The sequence below is a fragment of the Otolemur garnettii genome, unplaced genomic scaffold (assembly GCF_000181295.1).
Source record: "Otolemur garnettii isolate 467f Iridium unplaced genomic scaffold, OtoGar3 scaffold00030, whole genome shotgun sequence".
NCBI classification, from domain to species: domain Eukaryota; kingdom Metazoa; phylum Chordata; class Mammalia; order Primates; family Galagidae; genus Otolemur; species Otolemur garnettii.
The window spans coordinates 7129214-7139941 of record NW_003852425.1 but is presented as its reverse complement, the minus strand read 5'-3'; the positions used below and the strand labels follow the sequence as shown (position 1 = coordinate 7139941).

The 10728-nt window shown below is 47.5% G+C and overlaps 1 protein-coding gene across 1 annotated transcript in view; it reads right to left on the bottom strand.

Moving 5' to 3' along the window:
* Positions 1–8996, bottom strand: part of REEP5 (receptor accessory protein 5) — a 42280-nt gene extending 33284 nt beyond the window's left edge. The window contains exons 1-2 of the mRNA XM_003788914.3: positions 8780–8996; positions 7992–8085 (exon numbers count right to left, since the gene is read on the bottom strand). Coding sequence (XP_003788962.1) covers positions 7992–8085; positions 8780–8897 — 212 coding nt within the window. The 5' untranslated portion in view covers positions 8898–8996. The remainder of the gene's footprint in view (positions 1–7991; positions 8086–8779) is intronic.
* Between the last annotated feature and the right edge of the window lie 1732 nt (positions 8997–10728).

Sequence of the window (10728 nt, the reverse complement as noted above, 5' to 3'; positions counted from 1 at the left end):
AAAACTATCTTATAACTCAAAACTATTTGATATTTTAAAAAAACATTTGATAAAAGATTAATGCCTGAGCAATAAAAGAGCAGATGCAAATCCTACTGGGACAACCCTTTGTCAATAAAATTGACGGCTCAACAAATACAGCATCTGTGTTAAGTGTGGTATCATAAAGTTTAACCTATGCTCAGGTACCCTCAAAACTTAGAGGGGGGCAACCTCAACTTCTCCTGGAAAAGGAGGGTCAGACTGAGAAACGGTCTAGAGTGATTCCTGACGTGAGCGTGCTCCCTCAACTAGCTCACATGGCCTGACTACAGAAGCTGCAGGGGCCTGGCCTGGCCAAGCGACGAGAAGGACTGGTGGGATACACCCCCCCGAGGAGCCAGAAGAGCCAGCCAGCGACAGAAGGAAGTCAGGGTAGGTTTCTGCAAGCCCCACTTACATTTCAGCAGCTACACAAACCACTTTCATTAGCAATGCTGAAATTGTTTCTAAACTTCTTCTATATTAATTCATTATTCCTCAAAATTAATTAATTGTTACTATTACCAGTAGCCACTAAAGACCTTAAAATGCTACATTTGTGTTTATATTTGTTTTATAATAATAGTGCATGAAGAGATTAAATCAAAAGCAGAGTCCTCATTCAAAGTCAGTCCTGAAAAAAAGAACTCCAAGACACAGGGAGGTGAAGGCAGCAATGACAGAAAGAAAGACAAACACACCAAATACCTAGGGCCTGAGTAAAGAGGAGAACCGCTCATCAAAGCTCCTGAGACACACCGCAGAACAGAGTATTAGCGATGAGATGCCCCTCCATAACTGTGTCAGAGCTCAGAAACTCAGATCAGGAATAAGGAACTTAAATCATTCACCTGGCTTGTTTTTTTTTTTTTTTTTTTTGAGACAGAGTCTCATTTTGTAGCCCCTGGTAGAATGCTGTGGCATCATAGCTCACAGCAACCTCAGACTCTTGGGCTTAAGCACTTCTCTTGCCTCAGCCTCCCCGAGTAGCTGTACAGGCACCTGCCATAACACTATTTGTTCTAGAAACAGGGCTGAGGGAGGGGGTGTCTTGCTCTAGCTCAGGCTGGTCTGAAACTCGTGAGTTCAGGTGATCCGTCCACCTTGGCCTCACAGAAAGCTGAGATTACAGACATGAGCCACTGCACCCGGCCTAACCTTACTTGTTCTTCAAAACTTTCTTTCTTTATGAAACAGGCAAGGGGGAGAGAAAACATACTCCAAACACTGTCATTAATCATAAGCACTGACTGTCGTTAGTCACAGTTGTTACAGGGATATTTTATTACTTTTTAGCTTTCTCCACAACATGTCATCGTAAAGTACTTCAGCAACATTAGCAGTAATATTAAATGAAAACACAGCCTGTAAAAACAAGGACAGACAAATTTCAAGGTTTGAGATTTCAGTGTTGCTTAAGGCACAGTTTGCAGAATGCCACTTCTGAGCAGGTGTGCAGCCAGCCGGAAGGCCACATCTGCTGGTGCTTCTGCAGCAAGCGTGAGCAGAGAAGGCCAAGTACAGGGCACACTGATCCGCTCTTAAGCACCTTAACAGCACGTACAGATACAGAGAGAAAAGCTACTGTAACAAGAACATAAGCGGCTTAGGTGAAAATATATCTGCTCCCAAGTAATCCTGAGTGAAAAAAAAAAGAAAACATAAGATAACTGCAAGTTCTAAAAAACAAACCCACAAGGAAACAAACACGCCCCTTAATTACGAGAGTTCCAAGTGGGCATCCTCCAGACTGCAGAGGAAACAGTCTGCTTCTAGTGACTGGCTGGAGGACACCAAGTGTTTGCTTCCCGACTGTCACTCACACCAGGCTGACCTTCTCAAACTCTCCCCCGGGTAACAAACCTCTTTGGGAGTCTGTCACTGCAAGTCTTAAACCAGGAGACTGGAAGTCTTTTTCACCTAAGTTCCCTGAAATGTGTTCTTCCTTTATCTGCTGCGTGTCCTTAGCTGAGAAGATGCCGTAGCTTTTGCTTGTGGTTAACAACATTACAACTTCTGCAGATATTTTGATGGTATTTTTCTTCAAATTTGCCCTCTGACCACTCTTTTCTGTTCTGACCTGCAGAGGAGTCATCCTTAAGCCTCTCTCCTTGAGATATATCGCCTCTTGATACAGAACTAAAGGCAAGGCTGCATTCCCCGGGAAATCTAATTCAGTGTACCATCTTCAAGTGGGCTTGCATGGCTAACACAGAGTATGTCTCTACAAATAACTACAGATATTCCTGCTGTCATGAAGCCGCTAGTAACTGACCTTCACAAAACACAGCAAATGCGTCTTGTGCAGATACGTGATTTGGTACTGGAGGGCCTTCCCTGAGACCAGGAAAATACACTGCACAGAAGTAATGTGTTGACAGAGTCAAACCAATTTCAGAAAGAGCGAACATCAACAGCTCGACTTTGCTCTACATCCATTTATGGTGTGCATCTGGGGGACACTCAAAGAGCCACCGGGCAGCAGCATAACATGAAAATTAAAAACATAAACTCTGGAGCCAGACTCCCTGGGTTTCAATACGTTTCACCAACTGCTAGTTGTGAAATCTTGATCAAGTTATTTAACTTCTCTTTTTCTATTTTGGGGAATAATCATAGTACTTACATGAGAGGGCTGTTACGAGGATTAAATGACTCATCTGTGTAAAGCAATTAGGCAGGGATGTGAAATAAGTGTCTATTAAATAAAATGCCAAACAGGTATCAGCAGCCATGCAGAGCTAAAAGCAATAAGACTATATCAGTGGTAAAAGTTTAAAATGGGCTGTTGGGGACACACAGAAAATAAAATGACATATCACTGAGGTGGGTATGAGATTTCAAGTGTTGTCAAATTTAAATTAAATGTAGACCGAAGTACTGGGCTCTAAATATATTTGATACTTCTAAGATTGGCACTGAAATGTACATACCTATACTTTCATACCCCCATCTAGTACAGTGATTTTCAACTGGTATGCCACAAATTTTTAAAGATCATTAATTATTTTTGAAAGTAGTTCAGAGCACAGTAAGTATATTCTTCTTTTTACTCTCTATTTTTCAACATAATTTAAGCGTGCGTGGAAGTTTAACTATAAGTTCAAGTGTACCATGTGATAAAAAAAGGTTGAAAAGCATTGGTCTAGTATCTGAGGGATCCAACCAAGTCTGGCCTCCACCTCTCTCTGTCCCTGAATTGTCATGTCAAAATGAAAGGACCCAGGATACATGTCTGATCTATGCAGACCCACACCAATAGTCCCAGGCTGCAGCAACAGCCTGATTCTTTAAAAAAAAGTGAAATAAAAAAGGGAAAATATATTTTTGTAGAATTATAAGCAAAAAGGCACTGGGTAGGACAGAAAGCAAACCCTGGTCCTTCCTCTATCTGCAAGGAGAAAATAAAAAACAAAATAAAATCATTTTATTAAGCCACCCAGTTCCATTTGTACCAAGTAGCAGGGATACGACTAGCTTTGGACTCAACTGGTGCCCACATTCAAGGCCACTCCAGGATGTCCAGCACAACAGATGCACTCCAGGGGTCTCACTTTGTGCACTAGACACAAGAGGCCACAAACTGCATGCTTTCATCTATATCAAATATCCAGAATAGGCAAATCTAGAGAGAGAGAAAGTAGATTGGTGGTTTCTAAGAGCTGAGGTAGGAGAAATAGGGAGTGAGTGACTGGCAATGGTTTCCCTCCTGGGTGATGCAAACATTTTGAAATTAGTGGTGATGGTCATACCACTTTGTAAACAGACTAGCCACTGAACTGTACACCTTCAAAGAATGGTTAGTGAAATTATATTGTAGCAATGGGACAGGGATAGTAGGGTTAGGTCTATCTTCAGAATAGAGGATTCTATTATGTAGTAGTAGTTTTCTCTCTCTCTTATCTGCAATAGAACAAAGGGAAGAGACTGAAGTATTTATGTCAACAGTTCTTCCTAACAAGAAGGCTAGAATGAGATTTCAAATTGCCTACAAAAGGAGACCAGAAACTCCTGAAACACAGAGAATAGGAATTAAATCCACTGTTCTCAAAAGCCCAATGGGGAATCACACACACAGAAAATAAGGATAACCAGGAGGGAGGGGTACATGATAAGGCCCTGGCTGGCCCTGCCAGGCACTGGCCAAGCCTTCGGGGTCTACATGCTCCAGCAAGCAGGAAGGCCTGACCTGGAACCAGGTGCACTTGAGCTTCACCCACGGATTTCCCAAGGGGATGAGTCATAAGCAAAGCTAGCAAGCCAGATGAACTTTGTAAATCTTCAACTCTATACCCTGCAGTTTCCAGGCCCACTATGACCCACATTTCCACCCACTATGGTGCCCCTTTCTATGTGGCCCAAGGAGAGGACACAGCAAGAGCAAACGTTGAAAGGTGAGAAAGAGGCTCGGCGCCTGTGGCTCAAGTGGCTAAGGCGCCAGCCACATACACCTAAGGTGGAGGGTTCGAATCCAGCCCGGGCCGCCAAAACAACAATGACGGCTACAACCAAAAATAGCTGGGCATTGTGGTGGGTGCCTGTGGTCCCAGCTACTTGGGAGGCTGAGGCAGGAGACTCGCTTGAGCCCAGAGTAGGAGGTTGCTGTGAGCTGTGATGCCATAGCACTCTACCCAAGAGGACAGCTTGAGACTCTGTCTCAAAAAAAAAAAAAAAAGAAAGGTGAAAAAGAAAGGAAATAAATTCCCGGCTATAGTTTGGAAAGATTAAGGCTGGGTGCAGTCTCTCACACCTGTAATCCTAGCACTCTGGAGGCCTAGAAGGGTGGACTGCTTGAGCTCAGGGGTTTGAGAATAGCCTAAGCAAAAGCAAGACCCTGTCCCTACTAAAAACAGAAAAACTGAGGCAAGAGGATGGCTTGAGCCCAAGAGTTAGAGGTTGCTGTGAGCTATGACACCATAGCACTCTACCCAGGGCAACAGCTTCAGACTCTATCTCAAAAAGAAAAAAATAATAGTTTAGAAAGATCACCAATTCTTTCCAGAGGTTACAGCAACCAAAGTGACCTTAAAAATGTACAACATATCATGCCATCTCCTATCTAAAACCTTCCAAGGCAACGGAATAAACACAAACTCCCTACAACCATATGGAATGAAACACACACTCAGGTCACTGGCGCAACACTTCTCTGGCACCTCCCCGGCCACACCTCTCTCTTAAGAGCTCAGCAGTCTGCTGCCTTGAGGCCTGGCACACGCTACTCCTGCCTGGCTCTGCTTGGCTGGTCCTTCTCATTCTCACGTCTTAAATAGCACTTCAAATATATAGCTAGAGAGGGTCTTTCCTGTTACTGTCTGCCACAGCTGCCTATTTTCCTTAGAGGGCTTGCTCACTCTGTCACTGTTTGACCTATTTCTTGCCTATTTACCCTGGTAAGATTGGTCATTCAAAAAGGATAGAGAACGTACCCACCTATTCTTTGCCATATCTAAAGTGCTACCACACTGCCTGGCACATGGCTGGCATTTGATTTTTGCTAAATAAATAAATCTATGTTTTTAAAAATTGTCTGGAAAGCATAGGTACACTTACAAGGAGTGTGGGGAATAATTAAAGTGAAGGTAATTTCCATGGTTTGAATGTTGGTGTCCTCCCCAAATCCATCTGTTGGAACCCAACACCCAATGTAATGGTATCATTAAAAGGTAGGGCCTTTAGGGGATGCCTGTCCTTTAGGTTCAGTGCCCCCTTAAAAAGAGGTTTGAGGGAGCTTGTTTGTCCCTTCCACTGTGGATGCAGTAAGAATGTGTCATCTTTGAAGCAGGGAGCAAGCCTTCAACCTGACACCAGATTTACTGGCACCTTGATCTTGGACTTCCGAGCTTCCAGAAAGTGATAGGTCTCCTTCCTAGGAGTGATAGGTTGCTTTTCTTTATAAATTACCCAGTCTAGAGTGTTTTGTTAGTGCTGCCCAAGTGGACTCAGTGATCACACATCACACTTAAAGCAACACAAGTATGGCTGCTACTAAAGGCCACCATTTCAAGGGCTTTCTTTTGGACAATTATACAATCACATTGGTTAAGCAACGAACAGGCTTGATCAGACCAATGTAGCACTGACTGCCTGAATGTTTACTAATTGGGGGGTCCCGATTTTCCTTGAGCTTCCTCCACAAAGCAGAGCCCTGGGCAGGCCTCTGGACTATTCCCAGGTCGGGATGCCACGTTCTCTTCCTTCTCTCTCCATCTTCAAGTGCAAAAAGCGTGTATTACTGCTGCTGCTCAACACATGGGGTTTGGTTTACAACCAGTTAAACAAATGCAACTTAAATGTTCAAAACTTCTTTTTTTTTTTTTTTTTTTTTGGAGACGGAGCCTCAAGCTATCCCCCTGGGTAGAGTGCCATGGCATCGCGCTCACAGCAACCTCCAACTCCTGGGCTCAAGCGAGTCTCCTGCCTCTGCCTCCCAAGTAGCTGGGACCACAGACGCCCGCCACAACGCCTGGCCATTTTTTGGTTGCAGCCGTCATTGTTGTTCGGCGGGTCCGGGCTGGGGAATCGAACCCGCCACCTTAGGTGTACGTGGCTGGCGCCTTAGCCGCTTGAGCCACAGGCGCCGAGCCCAAAACTTCTAAAACTTGTTTTTTCCCTTCTTGTAATATATTGAAACTCTAGCCTGAGCAGTAGCAAACTCATAGTACAATAATGTGTTATACACGTCTTTGCCTTCTAATTGAAATTTTTTTCTTCCTTTTTTTCCAGGGAGAGGGGTGCTTTGCAGTTGAAGAAAGCAGAGAATAAAGGGTGTAAAACCCACTGGCTTTCTTGGTAAGAGCTAAAGAAGTAAAACAATATTCACTTGCAGAGAGAATATTCAGCTATTTGCTGAATAAATGGAGAAATGAAATTATAGGATATTTTCCAAATAAATAGGCTGTAGGGTGGCACCCATAGCTCAGTGGTTACGGTGCCAGCCACATACACTGAGGCTGGCAGATTCAAACCCAGTTTGGGGCAGCAAAACAACAATGACAACTGCAACAAAAAACAGCCAGGCATTGTGGCAGGCACCTGTAGTAGCTATTTGCTACTTGGGAGGCTGAGGCAAGAGAATTGCTTAAGCCCAAGAGTTTGAGGTTGCTGTGAGCTGTAACGCCACAGCACTCCACCAAAGGTGACACAGTGAGACTCTGTCTCAAAATAAGTAAATAAATAAATAAAAATTCAGAAAAAAAATAAACACCCTGTAGCTACTTGGGAGACTGAGGCAAGAGAATCACTTGAGCTCAAGAGTTGCTGTGAGTTATGATGCCACAGCACTTTACCAAAGGTGACAAGTAAGTCTCTCAAAAACAAAAAACATACTGTAGAATAAAAACAACTGCAATTAGTAGTAAATTCAGATCCTAATGATTAATTTTTAATTTAGTTTAATTATATAAATGAGTCACTTACATAATCAAGGAGCTATTTTATAAGACTCATTTTTGTTTTTATTCTAAGGTAGGCATTTCCCAAGCTTCCCTACAATAATTTTCCTTTTTCAAAATCAAGAAGACAAAATTCCCCCCAGTTTCTAACATAATTTAGTGTCTGAATTCAGGAAGTCCTATTTGATGGGGTTTTACTGCCTATGTACTAACATATGGTGAGATATCCATTACTGTGATCGCTAGAGAGAAGCAGTCAGCCCCCTGCACCTGTTCCCATGGATCTCCCCACCACCAGGCAGGACGGGGACTTGTGACACGTGCCCATCTCAGTATCCAAAGGGCACGCTGGCACTGGCAGTTATAATCTGATGAGAAAAATACCTTTCGGCTGTCATCAAGAGATGAGGAATCAAGTTAAGGTTCCAGAATGTATAACCTCAAGCAGTTAATGCCACCATCTGGCGCTGTTACTTCTCTCCGGGCAAGGGGGGATATACCCACCGTCTGCCACAGCAGCCCTGGATGGGGAAAGCCGAGTGAAGGGAAAGGGGCAGTTGCAGGGGGGCAACTTACGAGATGTAGGCTGGGTAGCCAAATCCTATCAGGTTGCAGAGGAGGGAGGCTCCATAACCAAACACCAGGTACAAGGCCACCAGTCCGATGACGCCTGGAGACCAGGAAGAGAGAAGTGGGTCGGGTTGCCCAAAAGGCGCTCAGGCGGGACTGCTGCACCCACACTGCGAGGCTTGGCCTGCTCTGGCCGTTTTCCTCCCGCCTCGATTAAAGGAGCGCGGAGAGCCAAGCACACGAAGGTTGGCTGTGCCGTGAATGCCCGGCAGCCCCCACCTTTGTGTCTTACTTCCCCCGAAGGGCCACCCGGCCTCCCGGAACCATCTGGGTTAGCCGGGGACGACCGGTCTCCCCGCGCAGGGCCCCGCGGTGCGGCACATCAGCCGGGCCAGGCCGGCTCCGGAGAGGCCCCGGTGCCCGCGCCGCACCTGTGTTCCGGGGAGACACCCCTTCTCGGGAAGCCCCAAGGCGGGTCCAGGCAGCGCCGGCCCTCCCGCCACCGCGCGCGCCGCACGGCCCCAGACTCCACGAGCCAGACCAGCGCACAACCACGGCGACCTGCTCCGGCCGCGGGGCGGACACGTCAGCGTCCGCCCTGCCCGCTCCCCGCGCCCGGAGCCGCCGCCGCCGCCCGCAGCGCGACCCCCGCCCCGGCCGCCCCGGAGGGGTCTCTACCCCTGGGCGTCCCCCGTCCAGCTCAGTCCCCTGGAGGCTGCTCGCCCTGTCTGTCGCTGACTCCGCCTCTCCCGGGCCCTGTCCCCGCGCTGGTCTCCAGGAACCTGGCCACCCACCGAGCGCGATGAAGCTCCGGTTCACGCCGGTTTTGGCCTCGAGCTTGGCCAAGAGGTCAGTCATGCAGTTCTTCTCGTGCAGGAACCGGTCGAACCTCTGCCTCATGGCTGCAGTCATGGCGGGGACCGTCGCGTCGCCGCCCGGGGCCGCTCCTAGTCCCTGGTGGACGCAGAGCCAGGCGGACCCGGGTGGGGGCAGCTGTGGTGGCGGCTGTGGTGGCGGGCGGAGACCGTGGCGTCTGCGCGTCCCTCCCCGCGCAGGCCCTGCTCGCCCCGCCCCGCCGCAGCGGTCCCCTCTGCGCCCCCGCCCCGCGCAGCGCGCGGGGGCCACACCCGGGCGGTAGCGGGGCCTGCCCCTCCACCAGCTGCGGCGTGGCCCGACCTGTTAGTACGTTTAATCTGTTGGGGGGCAGGGAGGGAGCAGGGGGAGAGGACGTGGACTATTGCAGAAGGCAGGCAGAAAGGTAGAGTTGAATCCCTGCGGCTGTGCCTGCAGTGTAGTGGCGCTGGTTTGGTGTCCCTAAGCAGCTGGGCTGCAACTGCTAGGGCGTGTTTAGTCTGAAGATTGCAGCGTGAGACCATCTTGACGGAGTCTTTGCATGCAGGTCTGCTCTCTTCCTCTTTGCCAGAACGCGGCATGGGTCACCTCACCTACCCAGCCCTCTGTTCGAGGTCACCTCACCTACACACAGCCCTCTGCTTGCAAAGACCCCTGAAGAAATCTAACAGGCCTGCGCTAGCCTTTTCCAAAAATCACTTCCTTTCCTAAGCCTTTTCATGGTGGGCTCGGGTTGGCTTGGTCTTATATCCCCTGAAATTGCTTCCAAACCACCTCAGCGGAGACAACAGTCTGCCCTAACCCACGGACAAATTTCCCTGAAGAAGAGGCAGAGCCTAAGGGCGCAGCCGGAGTGGCCCTCACTTTGCTTCTCCCACGTCTTTCCCATCCACCGGTGGGAACCTAAGGCCTTCTAATTTCAAGGTCGTTCGTTTTTGAGCCCCAAAAGAGGCAAGAGAAGCTCCATGCTTCGATGCTGCACCCCTATTAATGGAAGGATTTGTTGTATCCACTCAAGGACCAGAAAGGCCACACGTTTGTTTGAGGTCCCAGGTTCCCCAGCCTGATTGTTAATCTCTCACTCATATTATTTCAGGATGCTGTTTAAAATTACTCTTTCTCAGGCTGGGCCCAGTGGCTCACGCCTGTAATCCTAGAACTGTGGAAGTCCCAGGCGGGTGGATTGCCCTAGCTCAGGAGTTTGAGATCAGTCTGAGCAAAAGCCAGACCCCGTCTCTACTAAAAACAGAAAAACTAGCCAGGCATGGTGGCATGTGCCTGTAGTTCCAGCTACTTGGGAGGCTGAGTAAAGAGAATTGCTTGAACCCATGAGTTTGCTGTGAGTTTAGCTGCCATGACATTCTACCAGGTAATGACTCTGGTGACCAGGTAAGACTCTGTCTCAAAAGAAAGAAAGAAAGAAAGAAATTACTCTTTCTTACTCCTATTCTGCACACTGTTTCAGAATATTTGTCATTGCTTAAGCCTTGCTGACCTACTGGAGCTCTTAATTCTTTGACAGAGTATTCAAGGCTCTGCAGGCAGACTGACCCCCGACATTCTGCCTATACAACCCTCTTATTACCGCACTGCCTTCCGCTTTGGCAAAAGATTCTTTTGCCCACTCCTGGCTTTTCCCTTTTAGATAATTCTCCCTCCTCTTTTCTTCCTCAGAGGTTCTTAGTTCGTCTTTCTCAGCTGCCGCCACTACCATTCAGCCAAATCAGTGAAAAATTAAGCAACTCGGCAGTCCAGGGCTGTCTTTTCACCCACAGTTTACAATTCTAAACGTAGCAGCCAGGAACATCTTTTTATTACTTATTCATTCATGCATGCATGCATTGATTCATTCACTCAAACAGGATCTGCCTCTGTTGTCCAGGCTAGAGTG